The sequence below is a fragment of the Rhinichthys klamathensis genome, unplaced genomic scaffold (genome assembly GCF_029890125.1).
Source record: "Rhinichthys klamathensis goyatoka isolate OS25496 unplaced genomic scaffold, OSU_Roscu_1.1 h1tg000076l_1, whole genome shotgun sequence".
Lineage (NCBI taxonomy): Eukaryota > Metazoa > Chordata > Actinopteri > Cypriniformes > Leuciscidae > Rhinichthys > Rhinichthys klamathensis.
In genome coordinates this window covers 1,841,577-1,868,912 of record NW_026606618.1, presented here as the reverse complement: position 1 = coordinate 1,868,912, position 27,336 = coordinate 1,841,577, and the positions used below count along the sequence as shown (strand labels likewise).

General features: G+C 37.5%; 2 protein-coding genes across 6 annotated transcripts in view; both read right to left on the bottom strand.

Annotated features, from left to right (window-relative positions):
* shank2b (SH3 and multiple ankyrin repeat domains 2b) overlaps window positions 1-10,313 on the bottom strand; it is a 152,691-nt gene extending 142,378 nt beyond the window's left edge. For 3 of the 5 annotated variants that reach the window (XM_056250875.1, XM_056250877.1, XM_056250876.1), the window contains exon 1: window positions 10,137-10,313. The gene's annotated coding sequence lies outside the window, so the exon portion shown is untranslated. The remainder of the gene's footprint in view (window positions 1-10,136) is intronic. The other 2 variants (XM_056250878.1, XM_056250879.1) reach the window with 1 other exon arrangement.
* A 2,010-nt stretch (window positions 10,314-12,323) lies between these two features.
* On the bottom strand, window positions 12,324-19,795 carry acte1 (actin, epsilon 1). Its single transcript, XM_056250874.1, has 9 exons — window positions 19,686-19,795; window positions 18,319-18,461; window positions 17,903-18,031; window positions 16,687-16,797; window positions 16,513-16,597; window positions 16,270-16,431; window positions 15,775-15,966; window positions 13,883-14,064; window positions 12,324-12,622 (listed from the first exon to the last, which is right to left on the bottom strand). The coding sequence occupies exons 2-9, from the start codon at window positions 18,445-18,447 to the stop codon at window positions 12,479-12,481; spliced, it is 1,134 nt and encodes a 377-aa protein (XP_056106849.1). The 5' UTR covers window positions 18,448-18,461; window positions 19,686-19,795; the 3' UTR covers window positions 12,324-12,478.
* Between the last annotated feature and the right edge of the window lie 7,541 nt (window positions 19,796-27,336).

Below are 27,336 nucleotides of genomic sequence, written 5' to 3'. Positions count from 1 at the left end.
AGAGCAGTTTGCAGAAATTGTGAAATAGAGGGATCTGCATTTGCAGGTTCCAGCGTACTGGTGGCAGCAAGAAGTAACTGGCAGATCGTGTTTTCTGCTCGAGTAATGTAGGCAACAGACTCGTATGCCTTTTTTAGCAAGGAATCCGTACGACCGCATTGAGCACTGGGGCATCGCACATTCCCTCGTAGAGCCTCATCAGGAGAGACCACCAAAGCTGCCACAGGCTGCTCTATTTCCGGAGCACGACCCACCCCGATAGAATCTGCTTCAGCCATAGATGCTAGCGTTCGAGCAATCTTTGAGCGCCGCTTAGGTGGACCAGAACCAGTGAGAGCATTTGAGAATTCAGCCACAAAATCCTTACATGGTGGCATGGCAAAAGAAGTTGCAGCTGTGGTCTGTCTGAAAAACACATTAGTTTGTGCAGATTGGACAGGTGACTCATCAAGTCCTAGACGAGCAGCTGCCATTCGAAGCACAGCCAAAGTGTCATCGGAGGAGGACTGGGCTTGTCCAGACGACTGAACTGACCCCCCACTAGAGCCCTCTGCTGCTGGGTAACCAGTGAAAACAGCCTGAGGTGATGGTTGTGTAGCAACATCCATAGGATCCCCATGATCGTGAAAAAAGGAATCTGAAGCACTTGTAGAAAGCACATCAAACTCTGAACGATGAGAAAAACAAGGGGAATCAAGAGACTCTTCCCCAGCTCCCTGGCTTTGAACATTCTCATCCTCCTGTGTCATCCTCACAGGTGTAGCAGATGTGACCGGCTGAAGTGAGTGAAGCAGGCGTTTCAGCTCTGCCATCTCTGAAGAAAGCACCGACACCGTCATAGAAAGTGAACCTTTCTCAACATGTGAATGTTCATCATCTCGCGATTTGGCCTTCTTAGCTGGGAGGGGAGCACCAGCTGCCGCCGACGCCCTGCGCTTCCGAGTGCGCGAAGGGGCTACATCTAACTGCCCTAGTTTCACTGTAGAATTAGGGTCTAACTCGGCAAGACGGAGCCGTCGTTCCGACATAGGCAAAAGGCTGCAGTGCATGCACGGGTCCGTGAGAGCCTCTCGCAGATGTTGAACACCCAAACAGGACGGGCAGATGTCATGACCGTCGTCAGGGAGAAGATTATTAGGGCACAGCTTACAAGTCAGTGGAAAACCAGTGGCTATCGAGCTGTGAGCCATAGTTACTCGCTAATAACACCCTCGGATAGTACCGTAAGGTTAAGTTAAGCGGGATGAAAAAATAATAAAAATAAAATAAAACGATTACCTCGGGTGAACCGACAGGTAATACCAACAAAATTTTTATGAAAAAAGATAAGAAGTGTCTAAAATGGCCGGCGGATTGAACCGAGGGACAAAAAGTGTTACATGGATACGAGGAAAAAACACTCTAAGTAACGTTAGATAACTTATGTCAACGGGAGACCGTTAACTCATAGCGCGGCAAACACAAGCCACCGGATTGCACCGAGAGGCACAGAGTGTTACCGACGAAGCAATATGAAAAAACAAAACTCACCAAGTGCCGTTAATTTAAATCCAAATCCTTGAAAAAATCCAAATCCTTGAAAGAGCGTAGACACGCGCTGTCACAGCTTGTGAGGACGAATCTCGCTGCTCTTGTAAGCTGCACTTGACAGCGCGTCACTCAACCAATACAACCTATCTCAACTAGGCGAGAAAGCGAAAGAGGTAGAGTGCTGAGCTACTGTAGCTTTACCCTCCAGGGCTCAGCATACGTCACGCCACGTGACTTTGTTGGTATATTCTCTCGACCTATCTAGCTGGCGCTGCGATAATCCATAGTGTTTACACTGCCTCTGGCGGTCAGTAAGAATGAAACAGAACTGATATCCACTCACAGCAGTGGGCGTTTACTTCCAAGTCTTCAATGCGAGACGCCCATAAAAACCGAGCGTTTTTGAGCTAGGCTCAAAACTAGGGTAGAAAATAGCCTATTACTTATTCATTTTGATGTTTTTGAATGTAAAAACCAAGCGAACGTCATAAGTTGACCTCAGACAACAATATAAAACAATTTAAAAAGCCAGTTCATGACCCCTATAAAAAATGCCTAAATAAAATGTAATCAGAGACATTTTTGCTAGCACAAAAACGAGGGTTTTAGAATAACTTAAGGTGACAATATGACAAACACCCTTATCGAATCTGTGCATCGCTTTTCATGAACCGTCTTTACGAACTGAATTAATCGAACTTTCCGATGCTACCGTAGGCTACAAAAGAAATACTTTGATATAAAAACTGTTAAACACTACTGTCTCGTTTTATAGCCTATAATCCCTTCGATCACCAACACAACACTTTTATCAGTGTAGTAAATCAACGGGGGAAAACAACTCATAAAATAAATACTGTAACAATATAAACATTTAACTTATGTATGCATGTAGAGCCCTATTCCATCTAACATCTAACGTTACTCACCCATGCGCACAACATGCTCTTCAATCAGATCCTGGACCTTCATTCATTTGTATTTCATCATTATTTTGGCAAACAGTGAAAGTTTCTCTGCACCTAGTCTCAGCCTCAGACGTCACCCCCACGGAACGTCAGTCTGAAGGTCTGGCTACGCGAGACTACTCCCCAGATAGCAAAAAATATCGGCACGGCTTCTTTTTGCCGCCGGCCCCAAACTGTCGGCTATAGGTGCGCCCCGCTGGCGGAGAAGAAACGTTTGCCGCCGAATACGTCACTCCCATTTCTTGCGAGATGCCGCCGGCGAACAGCCGCCGGGCCGCCGACTTCATTCTCTCTGGCGGTTGCCGCCGTCTAAATGAACCGCGGCCGGCTGGCGGCAAGCCGCTTTGAAATCGACCAGCCATGTCATTGGCATGAGTGGAACTGACAGCATTTTAACTTTCACATTTAAAGCGATTATAATTATTATGTGAATGATATCAAATTTTTAGGTACCAAAGTCATTAGGGTTTATAACAGATTTGACTCAGTCTGATTCCATGATAAGGTTTAGGAAAATACATTTAAATTACGTTGAAACTCTGAAGCGATTCAGTGATAGGCCTATGTAAAATATATAGAATTATTTTATTCACTTAAGGTGACAATTCATTTCTTTGATTTATGCACAATTGAGATGCACAAATAGTCCAAAAAGAATTCCTTTTGTAAAACTTACTTGGCAATAAATATCTTTCTGATTCTGATTAGGTTTAAAAATAAATATTTCATTCATGGTATGAACAATTTAGCAGAATAAATGGATGAAGTTAGACTTTTAACCAATGCCTGAAATCAGTGAACAGTGAAAGACATCTGCAACTTGGCCAAAAGCTTGGGTATGCTTTAGATTTTTTTTATTAATTTGCAACCATGGTAATATTTATAATAAACATGAAAATCCCTGTTTTGACCTGAAAGATAAAGTGAAATATTTAGAAATATTTTGTCTCTCTGTCACCCCAGGAAATTTCGTTTATGTCTTTCATTTTTTTACAAGTTCGATTTTTTTATTTATTTGACCTTTTACAGGTATAAGGGATTAATTTGCAATTGCGAGTTTTGCAATCTGTACAAATGTTTAAGAAAGTATTAAAGCACAAACAGAGAAGTACCTCCACCGGCCAAGAGGGGCAGTACCTAAAAAACGTAAGCAGATTTACCAACACAACAGTGGCCACTCGTCACACGATTTCAGTATTTGGAGAGGATATCCTATCTAGTCATTGACTACGATCTTTAAAGTAAGTACATTTTTCCTTTTTGTGTAACGCAATATTATGTTCATTTTTTACATTTTTAGTTCATCTTTTTCAAATATGTTCTTGCCTTACTAGTCAAGCTAGTAAGTTAGCCTGTTTACAAAGTTTGCGTCATGTTTCTGACATAGCTAATGTTAGTTAGGCTAACGTTACTTAGTTTCTTCCTGGCGTTAGTTTTTTCTTTTCTTCTTTTAACTATATTTACGTATGTTTATGCAAGTGTGAGTACTACAGTATGTGGTTTAAGATAGTATTGGTCAGTCGAATAATTAACTAACTTACGTAACCAAATCCTGAAGGACAATTCTCCCGCCCACGTGGGAATGGTAACGTTAGCAACATCTTTACGACAAGAAAGACTGATCAGTATAACTTGTGTTGTTTTCTAACTAAACATAATGATGTTTTGTTTGATTCGACAACCATGCTGCTAGTCTAGTTTAACTTACAGTGTTAGCTAACACATGCTGCTTCGCCTTTTTTACTCACTGAATTCAAGCATGTTCGACATGTTGAAATGTATCTAGCTACAGTAGATCGCCAAAGCTTTACATCTAGAAAGAAAGCTTTACAGCTAGAAAGTTTAACTTTTGGTGTTTTCTTACAAAAATAACTATGTGTGTGTGTGTATATATATATATATATATATATATATATATATATATATGTGTATGTATATATGTGTATATGTATATGATTGTGTTTTTCTGAACATGGTTTTCTGTTGATCCACTTGTGAAAATGACTCGTTTTTTGAAGGGGTGAGCATTTTAATGTTATTGATTTTGCCTGGAAATTAATCAAAAAGTATACTTTATGCAAAATGTTCTTCTATTTTAGATGGTTCACATTGTTCAGTTTATCAACGAGGAGGATCTGCCATTTGCAGTGGTTCCGCAAGAGTGGCTCAGCGAGAGCATGTGCCATTGGCCCCCATTTAACCTCAGCAAAAAGACGAAGGCAACAATTTAGCCATCCTCTGCACACCTCCACACAGCACCTGGGAGAAACATCATTTTAAGTTCATGAAGGGAGCAGGTAAATGGGTCTGACTTGTGTATTTGATTTTCCTGTATTTCATCTGTGTAATTTATTTTCTGTTTATTGTGGATAACTGACTCTTTCATTCATTATTCCCTACTCTAGAATCTTGTAAGTCTCAAGAAAAAAAACTCTAGAAAGATGCATCGATTCCAGAAAACCAGGAAAATGCTGAACTGGTATGTAAAATCTATTGCTGTGATGCTGGATTTGTGATCCTGCCACTAAACTATACCATTTGTTAGATTTTCAAATTTCTGTTTCCTCTTTCTCGCAACCAGGTTTCTCCCCAGTAATCCAGACTCCACTTCACAGAGCCAAGAGTTTGAGTACAAGTAAGTGATGTTATTTGTGAAGTTTTTTTGTCTTGGAAACTATTGCTTCTATTTGAAGTCGGCATGAACCGGAAGTTACAAACGACTTTTCTCCAGTGTTGTGACGTATTTAAAAGTGAAAAAGTATATTGAACGGAGGGCAGGGTTTTACTCTAGCGCTCCTCTTCTCCATCTCTGCTCATAGCACGGTTTGAGGGGAGTTGCCACGCCCTTGCGGCAATAGCGCATGACCGGAAGAGAAGAGAAGTCGTTTCGAGGGGGGAGGGAAGGGTAACGTATTTGATTAAAGATTATAAGGCTACATGAATTTTAAAAGAATAATGAAGTGCACAGATAAATCATTTATAATAAACACTACAATATTACATATAAAAATACGAATTGTAAAATCTTACTTCAAGAGCAGGTGAAGCAAGTTCAACAAACAATGTTGAAGACGTTTGCTTGCACTGAGCAATTAGGTACAACTTGCAAACAGCACCTGTGGTTGTCGGTTTAATTCCCACTGGGGCTACCTGTACATGTAGTAGACCTAGATATAAAGTAAAATTTAACATTGTATACTGCATATATTACAGTCTGAATCCTTAGCCTTTCACATTTTTTATTTATTTATGAGAAGCTTCAGAGAAATGTAATTTGTAACATTTTTTTGGATTTTCAGCTTGGTGTAGGGGATAAAGCATGTTTTAGAGACATGTTCCTGAAGACCATTGTTCAAAGTAAGTTGTATATATTTTTTAGATTTAAGTAGATGTGTATGTCCTATTGTCCTCATGCAATTCAAATTAAATGACAGATCTGTATTTTCTATATTAGCCATCCGGAAGGACCCGGCAACCCAGGATGCACTGATGAGGCGGTCCAGGTTAACGTTACGCGTTACCTGAAAGGAGCATCTGACCGTGAAGGCAGAAAAAGGCGCCGCACAGCTGAGAGGGACCCACAGCCGACCACTTAAAACTATACTGACTACTGACACCCCAGAATCACTGACAACTGGAATCCTTTCTTTATCTTGCAGTCAGTAGAATCAAGACCCCTAAAGAAGTCAGAAGTGTCAAGACTACACTCACTCACTGTGGAAATTACTTTCTTTTTTTCTTTTTCAAATAAAGCTTGTAAATCCTTGTGCCACAGGTCAGCATTGCCGTTATAATGGCCTATTCTACTCCAGAGCTTTACTATAAATTACTACCACTTATCATATTGTTAGAAATGGTTTGTAAATGTAGTTATACTTTTATTTATTTGGTATCTTGCACATTATTTGGTATCAAATATCCTCTTTACTTGTCATAATGTTTACTGATAATTATTTACCCTAGAGCTGTCCTTTTTATATGAACACTTATTGTAAGTGTTGTAATTTGCTTGTAAGGCTGTTTAACCAAAATTGAATTGGAAACCTGCATGTTAGTATATTGATTTATTTATTTTTCTGTTATGTTTCAGTGATCTGAAACATCTTGTTTAAATGACAGTTACTGTACTTTGAAATGTAGAATAAAAATCCCAATTGTAAATTTGTCTGGTTTGAGCAATCATTATTCTTGATAAACTGCATGCTATAAATAAATAAATAAAAATATATAGCCAGAATAAGCGGCGGCAGAGCGCTTGAAAATAGCGTTTGCCTCCGGCGGGCCGCGGAAGGACGGCCTTTAATATAAAGGCGGCGGAACGGCGGTTGGCCCGCGGGCCGGCCGCTTAACGAAGGCGGTAGGAAGGCGGCTGCCGCTTTTAAAAAGCGGCTGCCGCCGGCGGTGCGCCGTCCAACGTGTTTGCGAAGTCGCCATTCTGACGCTTCTACTGCCGCCGGAGAACCGACGGTGGTCCGCCGACTCATTGCTATCTGGGTCTGCACCTAATGTTTGATGCACTAGGCTACTAAAATCTGTTTGGCTTGAATGGTTCTGATTTGATATTTATGCGGAAAGAGGTAACTTTCTTTTAGCGTTGATACTTTTTCGGCCGCATTTTGGTCAGAGGCAAACGATGCTGCGTCATTTTAATTAATATCGATTCTGATTGGTCAGTTTGGTATGAGGGGCATTTTAATGTATGGCTACCGCGTATACAATAAAAGTAAATATATTTACAATATCTGCATCTAAGTTATGCATTTTAGTTGGTAAACTGATGAAAAATTTTAACTTTATCAGTTTATGGTTCTGCAGTTTCTCACACTCTGACAAAAAGCCAATGAACCGCTGAACCGATTCACTAGAATGAATCAGACTATTCAACCCAACACGAGGACCGAATTATCCAATTAGTACTTTAAATTTGACTTTCAAAATGAGAAAAAGTGCCGTAAGGAGGAACGATTTCATAGATTGAATTGGATTTCAAACGCTAGGCTACATGAAAGAGAGGAACAGTAGAATGAATCAAACTTTCAAACTCTACACGAGGTGCGCTGAACTGATTCACTAGAATAAATTGAACTTTCAAACGCTTTATATGATTATTTGAATAGATTCTCTAAAATGAATTTCACATTTACAGTGTGAGCTGGTAGGCTAGTGAGAAAGAACTGTTTAAGTGCATTTGCTATTTCCCTCCACAATAGGCTACTTGGAAAAGGTAGCTTGTATTTGAAAACCAAGCTACTACTTTTAGTTACTCACCAACACTGCAGCTACTATGAATCAGACAAACTGAGTCCTGGAATCACCTACTGGGCCTACATAAATCGCTTAGAAGCCTGAAGTGGACAGTGTGTGGCAGCAAATCCAGTCTGCTAAAATCCTCCTCTCCGCTTCTTATCTCTGTGGGACACAGGATAACAGAGAGCTTCCAACCCCATCCCCGTAATGGATAGATCACCACAGCCTCACAGCTGCAGCTTCTATTTGCTATACAAGCAAAAATCCTTGACCGGCACGCTCAAGATGCCTTACAATAAATGTTGTTTGTCTCCTAATTACAGTTGTCTGGAGGCAATTTGACTGAGATCTTTTATGCACAATCACAACAGCAATCAACCGCTTTGTGTTTTGAATGTCGCACGTTGGTCAAAAGCCCCCCTAAATGCTTCTGAAATGAAAAGAGCGCTCTGATGTATATTTATTAGGACTCTGGGAGGAAAATCACATCTTGACATGTTGCTGAAGTACAGTATGACAGCAGCAAAGGCAGAATTTGCTGAACGGAGCAGTCAGTGAACGTCATGTTGAAAGCTGAGGTGGATTTCCTGTCTCTTGACATCTCCTAAACTTAGCCTTTGCTACACAGTTTCTGAAGATAATCGAAGAGAAATTGTCATCATGAGATACAGTTTCATATCAAAACATCAGGACACAAAGCAGAAAACATTTTGAAACCGGAACAATCGCTGAACGTACTGATAAAGCCACTGGACGCTGCAGTGGTTGGGTTCGGGCAAGATGTCTTTTAAAAGTCTCCTGATACTTATCAAGGAAGATACAATGGGTTGTGGCTACGGCGGCCCTGAGAAGTGTCACTAGTGAAATCGGTCTGTTCTGTTGCTATGGAGTCGCAGGTTGGAAAGCCCATGAGACCATCGCTACCCAAGCAGTGGATGGGAGAAAACCTGAATCTGCGCATAATGTGGCGTGTCTGAATAATGCTGACCTAAAAACTCTTTTAAGAGGCACATAAATTATTGTCAAAACTCCTAGAGGATTTTAAGTTCCCAAGGGATGCTGGAGTCACTTTAGCTTTGAGTTTTACAAACATCATTTTAGGGGGAGTTTTGTTTTCTTTAATAAACATGATGTTTCTAGCTTATAGATAAATAAACAGTCACCCATTTTCCATTTTGTATCACTTGTCTTCTTTAAAAAATATTCGTTTTTATTAGTTATAGACTGATAGATTGGATAGACCAATAAATTGGCCACTATTTGACCATTTTGATATCACTTCGTATACCCTTTCTTAAAATGTGCTTGTCTATGTTAAAGACTATATTTGATAAACTGATAAATCAGCCACTATATTTGGCCATTTTGACTATCAACATCTACCAATAATACTGTTAAAGGATAGTGGATAATTTGTGGAAAAACTTTTTTTGTAGGGAAAATTGATTTCCGTGTATATGTGTACATCTAAATTACTATAACTTTATTGGTTCCCCTGAATAATTGATTCTTGGTCGTTCAGTGGTCATATATTTCTGAATAATAACCGTTGCCCATGGCAACACTCCATAAGTGAGTATCCTAGCTGCATGTGTTCCTTAAGTAATATGATAAAAGAAAAGAAAATCAATATTTAATATCCCAGTATTTAAATGTTAATCTAGCAAGGAGTACTAGTCAGATGGACTTTGTCACAAAATAAACCTCCTCAATATGTTAATTATCCCTACTTGTCACATACATCAGCCACTCTGCTCTCTAGATATCGGTTTAACCCTTTAGAAACCCGTATTGGTTGACCACTAATCTGCATCTCAGCCTGAAGCTTAAAAAGTTTTTTAAATTATTTTTTATTTTTTTACAAAATGATAAGATGGAATCAAATGAGTATTTCTCAACTAATTCTACTGGATACTGTGCACCTCACACATATCAAATTGTGATGAGGTGGTATTTCCTTTCTTCTTGTATGATGTCTCTTTAACTTTGGGCATCGTTTGTGCTTCCCATGTGAACAGACATCATTAAGCCAACGTTAAAATTATCGACCTCACAGAAAAGAAAAAGAAAATCCAAGTTTATTTTTATGTCTAAACATCCTTTCAGATTCTATACATCCCAAGCATTGATTATAAAAGCATATAGAAGCGTTTCCGATCAGTACTGAGAAACAGGAGAAGTTGCCAAGACCTTGTCCGTCAGCAGCCTCACGTCTCCAGCATCACAGCTCGTTAAGTGTGGGCTCTGTACAGCTATACAAACTTCGGAGTTCCCTTTTTTGCCTTTAAAGTAAAAAAACCTATAAGGAAAACTGTATTTTGTAATGAGGAAACTATAGGGACAAAAACGGACGCGTACTGGAGAGAAAACAAAGGTGCGTAGCCTACTTACAGCATCCGGCGCACTTTTTCCTTTCTTTGGCTCTTTATCCTTTGTCCAAAAGGATATAATTCTCCGTAGAATCGCTCGGGTTTGTCGAGTAGTCCAAACAGAGAAGGGAGTGACCCCTTTAGCACTTCTTCAGGGGAAGAGGACTGTGTATTCCGCATGTGTGGACAGTGTTAAATGCGCAGCATCGACCCGAACGCGCAGCACACACACACACACACACACACACACACACACACACACACACGCGCGCGCGCGCGCGCGCGCGCAGGGGAGGCAGGGAATATTTGCGCTGGATCAGGGGCTCTTCTGAGGGGTTCAATAATGCAGGCGGAGCCACAGTCCCCCAACTAACACACCTGCATCTAGGGCCAACACGATTGATTTTTTATTGTTTTTATTAGCATTTACGAGTTGACTTTTTTTTAAATAAATAAATTATAAGTTTGTTTTAAAATTACTATTTCATGTTGGTTCGTGTAAATGTTTCAGGATTGTACTTAAAATAGACCTTAAGTAATTTTGCATATTCCCTCTAGACAGCTGAGTCTAATGAACTTAGACAGACAGACAGACAGTCAGATAGACAGATATATAGTCAGACAGACAGACAGACAGACAGACAGATAGATAGATAGATAGATAGATAGATAGATAGATAGATAGATAGATAGATAGATAGATAGATAGATAGACAGACAGACAGACAGACAGACAGACAGACAGACAGACAGACAGACAGACAGACAGACAGACAGACAGACAGATAGATAGATAGATAGATAGATAGATAGATAGATAGATAGATAGATAGATAGATAGATAGATAGATAGATAGATAGATAGATAATCAATAAGTTGATTGAGAATGTTTGTATGGCTGCTGTTATACAGTGGGTTATTGAGCACCACATCCGAACTGAGCCAAATTCGAGAAGATTGCAATGTATGCACTAACGATGAACGTGCTGCATTGTGTGCGAAATAAAGGAGAAGCAAAATAAGATTTTAATAAGCATGAATAGATTTCATAATGGATCTGAGCCTACTCTCTTTTTCTCTTCCGTCCCCTCCCTTCTCCCCATCTCTCTATTTTCTCTCTCTTTCTCTTGTTGTCTAGATGCATTAATCACTGTAACCTCCTAGATGTCTCCACCTTCATTTGTCTTTGATTTCTCCGTCAGTCAGAAGTGGGGCAGCGTCTGCTGTAATAAGTCTGGCTTCTTAACTCTCTCCTACTGTACACCCTTTACAACCCACATCGTCCAGAACCCTCAAAACTGGGTCTCTGTGATATAATTGGAAGCTGGGGAGTGAAGACATTTACTGATTGCAGACCTGTATGAACTTTTCTTCTGCAGAACACAAAAGAAGATATTTTAAAGAATGTTGTTGGTCCAAGTGTTGTTTTGGACACCATTTTCTTATTTTATGAATATTATTCAAATATTATTTAAAATAAATATTATTTTAGTTGTCCACAGAAAAAGGAAAGTAAAGCAGGTTTGAATGACATGAGAGTGAGTCAATTGTTTTTAGCTGAACTATGCCTTTAAGTAGGCCTACGTAGTACGTACAGTGTTTGAATCTTTTTCTTTTCTCAAAAGCAGATTACAAATGTGCGAATAATATGTAACAGGATGCTTCATAAGGGATTTCAAGGTTATTTATGCAAAGTTCTAAAACAAACTGTATTCATACTGAGTCAATAATAGAAGCAACTGCAATAGTATTCTTTACCTCACATCTTTTTGCCCTAGATTGTTGGGTTTCAGCTGTGAGACGCAGTGTTCTGTTGCTCAGCCGGAGAGTATCAGCTGTGCCTCTGGCCTACATTAAACTGACCTGTTTTCTTATCATCATCATCATCATATATTTAGGGCTATTGATGATCACTGCAAAAACCCTCAAGTCTGCATTATAGGTAGATTAAGCAAGAGTTATGGTTCATACACCTACTGGCGATCAAATGACATTATAATGTGGTTTGATGCAAGTTATTTTGCATAAATTCTTAGGCAAGTTAGTACACTGCTCTCAAGGGTGTTTCATTGGTAATATCACAGCAGCAAGTCTGCCATCCGGTGGCCTCGGTGAAGAACGATCTCAAACCTGAAAGCTGGAGAGCGTACTGTCAGTTTTAGTGTAAGAAAGTGCTTTATATACAAAGAGGAATTTATTGAAAATATGTAAATGTATTTATTGAACAATTTATTGTGGCTGTAGACTTGAATTGTTGTACAGGGGGACTTGAAACAAACGTCTGCAGTACAAACACAAGACGTGACATGGTGCAAAGACTACAAGGAGAGTCCAGGACAGAGGAGAATGAGAAAAGGAGGGATTTAGAAGCACTTCCTGTGGACAATGGAGGGTCCGGCCTCCTCGTACTCGTCTTTGCTGATCCACATCTGCTGGAAGGTGGAGAGGGAAGCCAGGATGGAGCCACCGATCCAGACAGAGTACTTACGCTCAGGAGGGGCAATCATCTGTAGTGGACAAAGGAACATTTAATTGCCATTATAAATAATAATAATCAAAATACAGCTTGAAACACATTTCTCAATACTTAGGTCATTTTTTCAAAACTCTTCACACAGTTCTCCTAACCAACTTTCAACTTGGCACAGCACAAATGATTATTATAAATTACAAAACATATTTTATATTTTAATAATAATAATTATTGTTTACATTATTATTATTAAAATATCAATTATCCATAATTGCAATAATAATGAGTTATTATTAATGATAATGTTATAATATTATCAATCACAATATTATTATTATTCAACCATAGTGCACATTGCATATTGGAAAAAAAAAAATCTGAAAATTAATTATAAAAAAACGGCAAGTAAAACATCGAATTAAACCTGAAATTCTGACAGAATTTCTGTACGTTATTGTCTGCCTGTATTGATGTTATTTTCTTGTATACATATGTATTAAGGATGCACCGATATGAAAATTTTGTCCAATACCAATAACCAATAATTCTTTTGAAAGCCGATAACCGATATATTGGCCAATAAAAAATCCAAATCTTTCTTTGATTTTTGAGAGCCTGATTTCAAAAACAAAAGTCTCACCACTAAAATCCATGTCACAAGCACACAATTGTAATGTTCTCATTATAACTTTATGTAGCTTTTATAACAGACTTGCGCTGCACATGTTGTACTTAACTGTATTTTCCTTTTTTGAAGTGATTCCAGTCATATTTCAAGCAATTCAAAACCATCATGGCGGAAATGATCCATTATTTATCGGCTTTAATATATCGGACAAATTTTCTTATCGGGCAGATAACGATATTGTGGCTGATATATCGTGCATCCCTAATATATATATAAATGTAATATCCATAATAAACATTTTGTTTTGTTTTATTGTAGTCTAATGATTATTATTTACTTTTGTATCTAGAAATTGAACAATAATTAAACATTGGTTCAGCATGTTATTGGACACTTAAACAAAAATAATCTATATCTGTCATGAAAATGAATAAATTCCAAAAACAACTAATAATAAATATGAATAAATATTAGTGATAATAATTATAATTACTAAAATATGAATTTGATCATATTCATTATTGATGTAGTGAAATCATTATTTATTTATTATTTAACAAAGCGCGCGATTAGAATAAACAGAACGATATTGTCCGCTGCTCTGGACGCTAATATAGTTATAGTTATCGTTCTTGAAGGCCAAAATGAACTAGTCCTGAACTGTACCTTGATCTTCATGGTGCTGGGAGCCAAAGCTGTGATCTCTTTCTGCATCCTGTCACCGATACCAGGGTACATGGTGGTACCACCGGACAGTACATTGTTGGCGTACAGATCCTTACGAATGTCAATGTCGCACTTCATAATGCCGTTGTAAGTGGTCTCATGGATACCAGCAGACTCCATACCTACAGACAACGCCATTTAGATGATGAATGGGAATGGATTATACATGAAACATACTTACATTTAAATACATTCCATATGGAGTAGCATGCTAATTCAAGTGCAGATTACATAATAGCGTTGATTTCATTAAGAGAAGAACTGCTGGTGAGCCACTGTCCTTATCGGCTCTATTGGATAAGGAAACAGTGATTGATGTACAATGTCAAGACTAAGAACCCTGTACACCATAAATAGCCCGTCAGCCTCTGGCCATATACTGAAACGCTCCTAATTAGTTCCTGACAAAAGGTGATCCGTCACTGTGTCACCTCTCCTAAAAGTGCACTGTAATGTAAGAGATATCGCTTCAAAATGCAGCTGTTTGAATTTTTCCCTGTGGGAATCTTGACCGCTTTGCTGTGTCTGTGAAAGGTGGGTTTAATTGTGTTTCTGCACATAGACTGATGTGCTGCATGTGCAAATGATTGAGAATTATTAATAATATGAATTTTTCATCAATGGGAATCTAGGCTTGGCAATGGCTCAAAAGGGAGAATATATTTGGAGTGGGCTTAGTGGTTCATTGTAGGCTCCGTTTCAGGATGGCTAGAAACTTGCATGAATAATTGATTAAAAAACAAGGCATAATGTAGGGATATTCAAAGCTTGTCTATCATTAAGGAGAAACCTAGTCTAAAATCCTAAAGGAATGTGAACATGATTCTATGGAAGCCCTTAGAGCCCATGCATTTTTATTTTTTCTGTCTTGTTTTCTCAAGCGCTACATGATTATGCCGATTAAATAGTTTTTGGCTGACCATTTTTTCCTTTCTTAGGAAAAAATTAAGTCGTCCTGATGGGAAAGTAACCATTGGATTACTATATGAACATTATAATTTAGATCAAATCCTATAAACCAAATAAGAATCCTCTAAAAATAAAAGAAAATTTTATTAAAAAATTATTATTTCCTACTGGAAACTGCTGAAAATGCTAGTCTTTATTAAACCATTTTTATTTTAAAATAGTTATATTTTTATTTATTATTAATATTTTATTTAATCTAAACCTAAATAAATCAAATAAACTGTAAACAAGTTGCTGCATTAAATTTGTAATACAATCAACTTGGATGTTTAAGTCATTTCAACTTAAATTACATTAAACTGACTTTAAAAAATGTGTTGAATATATATATATATATGTTTTTAAATTGATTAACTTATTTTGATGAGTTAAAGCAATGTAAAACCATATGTTGTCAACTTAGGCTATTGATCATATATTTTTTTTACAGTGTTAGAATCACCTAAAAATAAAATAAAATAATTATTATTTTCTAATGGAAACCGTTTAAATGTTAGTCTTTGTTAAACTATTTTTATTTTAAAATGTTATAATATATTTTTATCATTTAGATATAATCCTAATTTAATAAAGTAAGAATCATCTAAAATAATAATAATAATAATAATAATAATAATAATTACTATTTCCTACTGGGAAAAGTGAAATTGTTACTCTTTATTTATTAAAAAAAAAATCTTTTATTTGACTGTTAGAGATATTAGGAACAAACCTAAAACATTTTTGTTTAAATAAATTCAATCCTATATAGACTAAAGTTTCATTCCGATTGTACGCTATTTTTTACTAGGGAAAGAAAACATCCAGAACCAAGAAGTACAAAAAAGGAAGCAATTATTCAAACGGACTAATAAGAAACTGACCAATGAAAGATGGCTGGAAGAGGGTTTCTGGACAGCGGAACCTCTCGTTACCAATGGTGATGACCTGACCGTCGGGCAACTCGTAGGACTTCTCCAGAGATGATGAGGAGGCGGCGGTGGCCATCTCATTCTCAAAATCAAGAGCCACGTAGCACAACTTCTCCTTAATGTCACGAACAATCTCCCTCTCGGCTGTAACAGCGAGTTAGAAAGGTATTAAAATTCATTTAAACTAAAGTGTCAAAGCAGTACAGCAGCTGGTAGCTACAGTTCGCTTTTCGCAGTTACTAGTGTTGACCATAAGGTGGTGCTGTTTAGCTAATGAAGATATCACTACAGCGTAAACGGTACATTAAGAAGTCTTAACGATAGCCTACATATATAAGCAAAATTTTACATTTGAGATACGGTTTATTATCTGTTACATGAATAAATTCTAATTTAACCGTTTATCAATTATAATTTAAGTGAAAACTGCAGAAAGTGTTAGATTACCAGTGGTGACGAACGAATAGCCTCTCTCAGTCAGGATTTTCATCAGGTAGTCAGTCAGGTCTCTGCCGGCCAAATCCAGTCTCATGATGGCATGTGGAAGAGCGTAACCCTCATACACGGGCACATTGTGGGTCACACCATCACCAGCGTCCAGCACAATACCTGAAACAAATCAAAAAAAGCATGAAAAACCAAACAGATGCAGTTTAAAAACAACTTATAGTCAATGTATGCAATGCTAACCTGTGGTACGGCCAGAGGCGTACAGGGAGAGCACAGCCTGGATGGCCACGTACATAGCAGGAACGTTGAACGTCTCAAACATGATCTGAAATACAGATAGAAACCAATTATTACCAAGTATTATGGACATAATACTATTAATGGCATGATTTTAACGTCTTTATAAGGGCTTGCCTGGGTCATCTTCTCCCTGTTGGCCTTGGGATTCAGAGGAGCCTCAGTCAAGAGGACGGGGTGTTCCTCAGGGGCCACACGGAGCTCATTGTAGAAAGTGTGGTGCCAGATCTAAGACAGTATAGTATTGTATTTTTCATTATGGAGAAACACAATACATTTTCAGTTTATAAGGTTTTAAGATGCAGTCTTTTTTACTGTTGTTCGGCAGATTTTCGTGGGCAAAATCTATGAGGTTCTATTTGTGCCAAAAAGCAATCGACTGCTTTGTACCATACATTTGTCCATGTCTACAGTTATTGCATACTTATTAAGATAAGTCTGTACACACATACACACACACAAAAAATGATACTTTAAAATCACTAAATTCAGTGGTTCCAGTTCCACACAACAAGCTAGTTTTTATTAACATTAAAGGTTTATTTTTAATCTATGCAAAATCCTTGTGTTGTGACAACACAACTGAGGAAGAATCTATGTAAAATAGTTATGGCCAACCAACTCAATTCAATCACGTCGCTGTAACTTAAACTGGTTACGTTTTCTGAACATGTTTTGGTCTGGAAAGTGTAGACTATTTGCTGATAGGCATGTTCTTTTTTGTTTCATCTTGTTTTGTCATCCAAAAATTATGGTATTCCATTTGTGCCAATTAAAAAAAAAAACATTTTATACAATACGTTTGTCTATGCTACTGTTATTGCTGTTGTTTTATTTGTCATCCTCCCTGGCTGCTCTCAGTGAACAGGTAAACAAATAGAAAGTTTTTTAGAGTCTTAATGAATATTATGACAAAGATGTATACCCAGTTGGGACAATAGATTTATTCGTTTATAGAACAGAAAAATAAATGCATCTAAAGGTTTTAGAAAACTCATTATTGAAAAAAAATCTAAACATTCTATTTGTACACTGTAAAACTTAAAACTTATTCTAAACTTTAAAAAGTAAGTTAAAAAGTTTCAGTTCATTGAAATGAAAAAATTGAGTTAATACAATGAAGGAGAGAGATTGGTTTAATCAACAGAAACTCAAAATATTATGTTATCTGAACCACATAAATTATCTAAGTTGATTTGACAAAAAAAAAAAAGTTTTGATAAATCATAAAAATATTTTTTTACAGCGTATCTGTAAAATGCCTCGCAGGACTTTCATTAAGACCTTATAAGCAACAGCTTTTTCTGGAATTGTGAATAATTCTAAGGTCTACCTTCTCCATGTCGTCCCAGTTGGTGATGATGCCATGCTCAATGGGGTATTTAAGGGTGAGGATGCCTCTCTTGCTCTGGGCCTCGTCTCCTACATAGCTGTCTTTCTGACCCATACCGACCATGACACCCTAAAGGAAGAGACCATAAAACAATCCGTCACAATCTACACATTCAGGGTGACCTTTTCGCCCCAACTTAAAAATTGTCAATACGTTTGATTCAAATAAGTACTTGCATTCCTTTTCTAGAGTGCATGTTTGATTATAAACATGAGAAATAAAGACTGATGCTAGCAGAGTGTCGTCTTTACAGGTCAAGGGTTAAAGTGTAAGTACTGTGACTTAAGAGGTGCTTTACTGAGTGGATCAAAGTAAGGCTAAGCCCCAGATGGCGTCAGTGAACGTGGTGGTCTCACCTGATGGCGGGGTCGGCCCACAATGGAGGGAAACACGGCCCTGGGGGCGTCGTCACCGGCAAAGCCGGCCTTCACCAGACCTGAGCCATTGTCGCACACCAGAGCGGTGGTCTCTTCCTCGTCACACATGTTTGCTTAGACAGCTGGTGTTTGAACACCAATGGCACAGGGAGCAAACACATGACGCCCGTTAAAAAGAAGAAGGATTTTCTCTTGCCTATTAAACGCTTGTCTTTGCTTGTTGAATTTATGTAGCACTCGAAGCTAAACGTAAATTATTAATCTTCTGTGCTTAAAAAGACATTTCTGACAACTTGTGTTATTCAGTCCTACCCTCCCTTCGGCTGACTCGCAATGTGCTATAAATAATACAAATTTTATTATTATTTGATATCTTGAGTTGAACATAAAAAGCTTTAGTTTATATGCATGTAATATTTTTATCGTGCTGCTTCTGTTGTTACAAAGATGCAAATGTTCACTGCTCTACTGTGTATGTACCAAATAATTCATTAGTGATTAATTATTATACTGTATGACTTTATTTTTTCTGGAGAACACAAAAGAAGATATTTGAAGTACTTTTTGGGCCATTCAGTGAAAGCCACTGACTTTCAATATACACTGTTCAAAAGTTTGGGGTTGGCAAGATTTTTTAAACGTTTTAGAAAGAAGTCTCTTATGGTCACCAAAGCTGCATTTATTAGATCAAAAATACAGTAAAAACAGTAATATTGTGAAATTTTATTACAATTTAAAATAACTGTTTTTTATTTTAATATATATTTTAAGATGTAATTTATTCCTGTGATGCAAAGCTGAATTTTCAGCATCATTACTCCAGTCACGTGATCCTTCAAAAATAATTATAATATGCTGATTTGATGCTCAAGAAACATTTATTATTATCAATGTTGAAAACATTAATAGTTTCATGGAAACAGTGATAACAGTGTTTTTTTCAAATTCTTTTGATGAACAGCAAAAGAACAGCATGTATTTGAAATAGAAATCTTATGTAACATTAAAAATGTTTTTACTGTCACTGTTGACCAATATAATGCATCCTTGCTAAATATTAGTTTAAAAGTATTAATTTCTATTATTATAAAGTATTCATTTCTTAAAAAAAAAAAGCTTTCTGACCCCAAACTTTTTAACACTAGAGTTTGGACAAAAACAGTTCTTCGAAATATATTCTTTTGTGCTCCACAAAGTCATGCAGGTTTGGAACGACATGAATGCGAGTGCGGTGGATGATTAGAATGTTCAGTTTTGGGTGAACTATCCAAAAACCAAGCTTCGCTACACTATCTGCTGTAGTCCAACAAACCATTTAACATAAAAATCCATTGAAGTACACTCACCCAGGAGAGCTTGCACAAGAGGCCTGGAAAACTTGCTCCCTCAAGAGCGGTAGAACATAAGAGAGTGAGCGTCCAGTTCACCTGCTCCCATATTTATATAGGAGCCGTGTCACCAGGGCTTCAGAACCTCAAGCCTTTTTAGGACACATTACAAACCTACATCACTCAAAGATGGGCCGTCCCATGTGAAGATGGGGTATTGGATCGGGTCTCACAATGGATACTGTCGACAGACAGTTGCATTTAATATTAGAAGATAATTTATGGCTCTTGAGGACAGCGTGGACTATTGTTGGAAAGAGAGGTGGCCAGTTCACTGGGAGAGAATGGCATCCCAGCGGCCGTTATAAATAAGACGCCGTGCATTGGTCATAATGGATGAATGGCCATTTGTCCGTTGTCTGTTATCTGTCAGTTGTGAGGAACTTCTCGCTGGCCTTCAAAGGAAATGCGGATTGTCGCCCCATATGGGTGTGGACGTTACACCGGGAACCAAAGCCTACCAAATGAGGAATGATTATCAGCGTCTCTTCCTAAAAGAAAGTCATGGCCTCTAGGAAACTGTCAACTTGCCACACTTTGATGTTTGTAAGGCTGTTGTTTGTGTGGGAGGTCTAACAATTACATGGACACAAAAGCGACTTGATTGCATAGTGTCAAGAAAACGGTATTGTGCTATTGACAATAGCACATGGTATGTTTACTTTTTTTTTTTAAATACACATTTTTATGTCTTAGACATGTTTGATCAACTATTGTCTATTAATATTCAATTAACCTAGCATAAAAATAACTAGTTTTAAACACATCAAATAGTGATTATGGCCTGTCCCACCATCTTGACCTTCTCGACAATTCAAATCATACAACAACTATCTAAACTTTAATTCACTGTGGTAAAAAATTACTTTTAATTATGAACTTATTTTAATGACTAACAATATATTACATAAAATCAGCTAAATATAATATATTTAGAAGATTTTATAGCGTAACCCTGTGATAACTAAAACTACAATTTTAAAAATGCTTTCAATAATTGAAATATTTATCAAATAAATTATGAATATTAGAAAAAAAACTCAAAAATGAGAAATGTTGCCTTGCCAAATAACTGAAATAAAGTTGAAATGCTAAAATTACAAAAACTTTCAATGTTTAAAAATGTTTTATAATAGTAATTATTTATATATATATATATATATATATATATATATATATATATATATATATATGAAAATATAAAAATAAAAGCTAAATTAAATTATGAATAAATATATGATACTATAGGCCTATAAAAAAACGAAAATAACACTGGGTTAATATTTTTAGAAAATTATACATTGTGCTTTAATTTATGTTTAATATGTTTACATTATATATAATGCATAATATATAAAATATTACATACCAATATATATAATATGTATGTCAATGCACATGTATATTGGTAACAACTACAAACTAACATTTGATCCCAAATTTGCATATATATATATATATATATATATATATATATATATATATGGGTCTGACAGGGCCTGAACCTAGTAAATGGGCCTATACCACTAAATATTTTTCTTATGCCAAAATGGCTTTTCCTTGAGGTCATAACAATAACACAATCATTGGATCACTTGTACTGCGTCTTAAGGTCAAATGTTAGCCAAAGTTTACATTTTCAAGGGCAGCCGGCCATTTGCATTCTTTAGCTCACACTGAGATAATCCACAGTCTCTCTCGTTTGACTCTCCAGAGGCCTGAAGTTTGGCCACGTGTCAGTTGGAGGCCACCCAGTAACGCACAGTAGCGACAGTCTGCCACCTGCCCTTACATTCTGATAGTGACACACTGACAGACCCACCAGCATTGACTGTAGATGGTAAAACAGCCACTCACACACACACACACGCAAGCACGCACACACACTTATAAGCTGCTTTCCTCATGGAGACCAAAAAATTTCAGATATTGCCAAATTTTGGCACCATAATAGGTTATACCTGAACCACACACATATTTGCTCCGGTTGTTATCACTGATACTATTTTCTCCTATACTATTATTTTAAAAGGAATATTCAAGGTTAAACAGTTGCGTATTTATATCATCAATGGTATGCCAGTGAAAAAGCAAAAACATACAATGGTTGCCTCATAGACTTCCATTGTAAGTACACTGTCAAATAATTTGTTTTACACACTTGCAGATGCTGTCAATAAAGCTCAACTTTTAACCTGAAATATACATTTACATACTGACTGGAGCTTATGATTATAGAGCAGTGTATACTGTGTACCGCCTGCTATTTTTAAAACCAGAATGCGAAAGTACACATTATACACCAATAAATTATTGAACCAATAATTGGTATTATTCAATAAAAAAAATTATAGATTTTTTCACGTTTATCATGTTTAATCTAATAAATGGTGTCCAGTTATTTTGGAATTAAAAAACAGAATATCATTCTGAACATATGTAAGTTTAGAACAAATTATGAGTCAAGCTATATAATGAATGACTGAATAAATTAATCAATAAAACTAAATAAATAAATAAATAAATAATAGACAAAAATCATGAGTCACGATAGAGAATAAATGGTTGCATACTGCTCATATTGGCAAATGTTATTCAGATATTCTATTTTATATATTATATATATTTGCATATTGTCCACAATACATGTGCATTCTATTATACAGCAGAAATGTTCTATTATACAGCAAAAATATTGAGAGCATTGCTATTCTAAACATAGTCACTGTATAAATAAACTTTGACTGTATGCTGTTTCTCTAAGTCCAAATGGCCCTAAAGGGACAACAGTAGACAGCAAGAATGTTGGTACATGTGTTTGTACCCAAACAAATGTACAAATATGCCAACAGCAAGTTAAATAAAGACTCTCACTGCAGGATTGCATGCAATATTCAACAATAAAAAATAAACTGCAGTGTTCCCAAATGACTAACACTTTACTTTAGAGCCGTCACATGGCCGTTTCATCGGATTAGAGATTCAGCCTTCCTAGCAACACAGACTTTACACATACAGTACTTCACACATACACACACACACACGGTTCCCACAAAAGGTTTTGTCATGTCTAACTGGGATTTGACCCCAAAGTAAAGCCACACACCTGTGTTTACTCACACAAGAGCCAGGGTTTCTCTAGTGAATAAACATCATTTTATGGTTCCACATTCAAGAGCTTCTGTCGCTGTTGGATCATGTGACCAGTCCTCTGCTGCCACTGCCTTTGTCTCATAGCTGAAATTCCTCCTCACTAAACATAGATGCATCCGTTCTCAATGGTGCAGTGGAGTTCAGAATGAGTTGCACAATGATATCTTTGAAGAATATTTTATTGTGCTTAGTTATGCACTTTTAACATGCAGTAAGACTATGGAGTAAATTTGGGGGAAAAATACATTTCTTTTAAAAATCGCTGACTTTTGATCACACAAAATGGAGCACAGTTTGTAACATTAACATACTAACCCTAATCGATGAAGGTGCTGTTACAGTCCAGTGTCCCCATCACTACACTGGGGCATTATGGTGAGCTCCCCCTGCTGGCCTCACTAACACCTCTTCCAGCAGCAACATGATTTTCCCAGGAAGTCTTCCATCCTGGTACTGACCAGGCTCAACCCTGCTTCAGTGGGCAACCAGTCTTGGTCTCTTTAAGTGATTTGAACGTTGCATGGTGGAAGAAGGACTGGTCTTTTCATGCACAACCATCTCTAGGGTTTACAGAGAATGGTCTGAAAAAGAGAAAATATCCAGTGAACGGCAGCTCTGTGGGCGAAAATGCCTTGTTGATGCCAGAGGAGAATGGCTAGACTGGTTTGAGCTGATAGAAAGGCAACAGTAACTCAAATAACCACTCGTTACTTACAACCAAAGTTTGCAAAAGAGCATCTCTGAACGCACAATACGTCGAACCTTGAAGCAGAAGAGCTACAGCAGCAGAAGACACACCGGTGTCACTCCTGTCAGATAAGAACAGGAAACCGAGGATACAATTCACATCACATAGGCTCACCAAAATTGGAAAATAGAAGATTGGAAGTCATTGCCTGGTCTGATGAGTCTACCCCATGAGGTACCCCATGCTAGTAACGGGTTGGACCCCCTTTTGCCTTCAGAACTGCCTCAATTCTTCGTGGCATAGATTCAACAAGGTGCTGGAAGCATTCCTCAGGGAGTTTGGTCCATATTGACATGATGGCATCACACAGTTGCCGCAGATTTGTCGGCTGCACATCCATGATGCGAATCTCCCGTTCCACCACATCCCAAAGATGCTCTATTGGGTTGAGATCTGGTGACTGTGGAGGCCATTTTAGTACAGTGAACTCATTGTCATGTTCAAGAAACCAATTTGAAATGATTAGAGCTTTGTGACATGGTGGAAGTAGCCATCAGAGGATGGGTACATGGTGGCCATAAAGGGATGGACATGGTCAGAAACAATGCTCAGGTAGGCCGTGGCATTTAAACGATGCCCAATTGGCACTAAGGGGCCTAAAGTGTGCCAGGAAAACATCCCCCACACCATTACACCACCACCACCAGCCTGCACAGTGGTAACAAGGCATGATGGTTCCATGTTCTCATTCTGTTTACGCCAAATTCTGACTCTAACATCTGAATGTCTCAACAGAAATCGAGACTCATCAGACCAGGCAACATTTTTCCAGTCTTCAACTGTTCAATTTTGGTGAGCTCTTGCAAATTGTAGCCTCTTTTTCCTATTTGTAGTGGAGATGAGTGGTACCCGGTGGAGTCTTCTGCTGTTGTAGCCCATCCGCCTCAAGGTTGTGCGTGTTGTGGCTTCACAAATGCTTTGCTGCATACCTCGGTTGTAACGAGTGGTTATTTCAGTCACTGTTGCCCTTCTATCAGCTCGAACCAGTCTGGCCATTCTCCTCTGACCTCTGGCATCAACAAGGCATTTCCGCCCACAGAACTGCCGCTCACTGGATGTTTTTTCTTTTTCGGACCATTCTCTGTAAACCCTAGAGATGGTTGTGCGTGAAAATCCCAGTAGATTAGCAGTTTCTGAAATACTCAGACCAGCCCTTCTGGCACCAACAATCATGCCACGTTCAAAGTCACTCAAATCACCTTTCTTCCCCATACTGATGCTCGGTTTGAACTGCAGGAGATTGTCTTGACCATGTCTACACGCCTAAATGCACTGAGTTGCCGCCATGTGATTGGCTGCTTAGAAATTAAGTGTTAACGAGCAGTTGGACAGGTGTACCTAATAAAGTGGCCGGTGAGTGTATAGATAGATAGAAAGATAGATAGATCTTGATAGATTACAATTGTGATCTACAATTGTTTTGTTGAATTAACATTGTCTGTAATACTTTGACCATATCTTTGCAAAGCATTTAGCATCTTTCTTGTGACTGGGAGAACTACAGTATATGTCAGAGAGAATTTTAATGTGCTTGTTATGGTGGGCCAGGAAGCCACATGAATTTTGAATAGACTGCCAGGAACTGCTTCAGAAGGCTGTTAAAAAGATATGCTAAAACAGATCTGTTTTAAGCTCTTCGATTGAACAGAAATTAAATTAGATTAAAATCCTTCAGGAATACCGAACCCCAGTTACAGAAAATGAGATGCATTTTGTAGTGATATGCAGAACTGCAAAATCATTCACAAGTCAAAAGTTCAACAATTCAGTGACTTGATTTCTATTAGAAGCGGCAACAAATCACATCTGAACTTGTAAATGAGTAACTTAACGTAACGTGCAGCATAATTCATATAATGGGTTTATTATATTGATGATTAATAGAAAACTATTTGAACAATTTGAAATGACACTTTCCCTGAATACAAAATAGGGTCTGAAATTCTATACAAAACTGTTGTAATTATTTTTAGCAATAAATATTAAATCTCTCTCACACATAGATGATTTATAAGGGTTAATTGTGGTTCAGTCAGAGGATGAGCTCCATTTAGGCTTAAGAGTAAAAAAAAAAATGACATGGTTTGAATTATGTCACTGTTAAGAATAGTTCATTGCTAAGCACCATGTGTGAACACATCGCATACTGGGAGGCACCATGCTGGCGTTAATCTGTCTTCCAATTCAGGTCGATAAATCATAGAAAAACCAGGTTTATTTATGTGTATAAAAGATGCATGCACATGCATGCCCTGTGTGTCAAATGTCCTGTAAACTCGGCACATGTGAACTCATGCAGGCATGAATGATAAATGCGCTTCTGGCTCCATGCTGGGTTTCCTACAGAATTCGTTTGAATGCAGCTCGTATTGGTGCACATACTGTAGATTCTTCCACAACTTCAACAGTCATGAATAATAAGCTTTAGGCATTCAAGCATTTTGTTCCATCTTTTACTCAAACAGATAGTCCAGCCCAAAATGGTCAATATTGCAAGCTCCTCAGAATACGCACAAGACTTTTGCACATTGAATAAGCAGTTTATTACATGTAACCGTTTAAAGAAGACTATAAGACTTTAAGGCATTACATGACCTTACACGCTGTAATCGGTGTAAGATCCAGCATGTAAAAGCACTCATTGTTCAAAGTATCAAACAATCAGGTAACACTCATCTGCAAAATCTTTATACACTGTACAGTTGTGGTCAAAATTATTGGCAACCCTGCAAATGATCAAAGATGGCTGTAAAAATAAATCTGCATTGTTTATTCTTTTCATCTTTCATAAAAAAAAAAAAGCAAAAATCTAATCTTTCATTGAAGTAAAATAATTGAAAGTGTGTGTGTGTGTGTGTGTGGGGGGGGGGGGGGGTCACATTATGAAAAAAAAAAATTTCTCCAAAATATGTTGGCCACAATTATTGGCATCCCTAGAATTTTTAGAGTAAAATATCTCTGAAGTATATTCCCAATTGCGAGTTATCAGGCCAATTCTAAGGGGGAAAAAAGACTAACTTTTTTTCCCTCAGAATAGTTTATATCTCACAATTCTGACTTTACAACACGCAATTTCGACTTTATATCACGCAATTCTGACTTTATAACACGCAATTGCGACTTTATTTCACGCAATTCTGACTTTACAACACGCAATTGCGACTTTATATCACGCAATTCTGACTTTATAACCTGCAATTGCGACTTTATATCAATAAATTCTGACTTTATATCTCGCAATTCTGACTTTATAACATGCAATTGCGATTTTATATCATGCAATTCTGAGTTTATATCTCGCAATTCTGAGTCAGAATTGCGAGATAAAAAGTCGCAATTACCTTTTTTATTTTTCATTCTGTGGCGGAAACAAGCTTCCATACACAGGAGTATAAAAATGAGGAAACACAAAAGCCAAATTCCCTTAATCATCCATCCCGAGTAAAACCAAAGAATAAAGTTCTGGTGTGCAGCAAAAGATTGTTGAGCTTCACAAAATAGAAAGTGGCTGTAAGAAAATAGCTAAAGCAGTGAAAATTCCCATTTCCACCATCAGGGCAATAATTAAGGTCCAATCAATTAAAGATGTTACGAATCTGCCAGGAAGAGGACGTGTGTCTATATTGTCTTAATGCATGGTGAGGAGGAGAGTTTGAGTGGCCAAAGACTCTCCAAGGATCACAGATGGAGAATTGCAGAGATTACTTG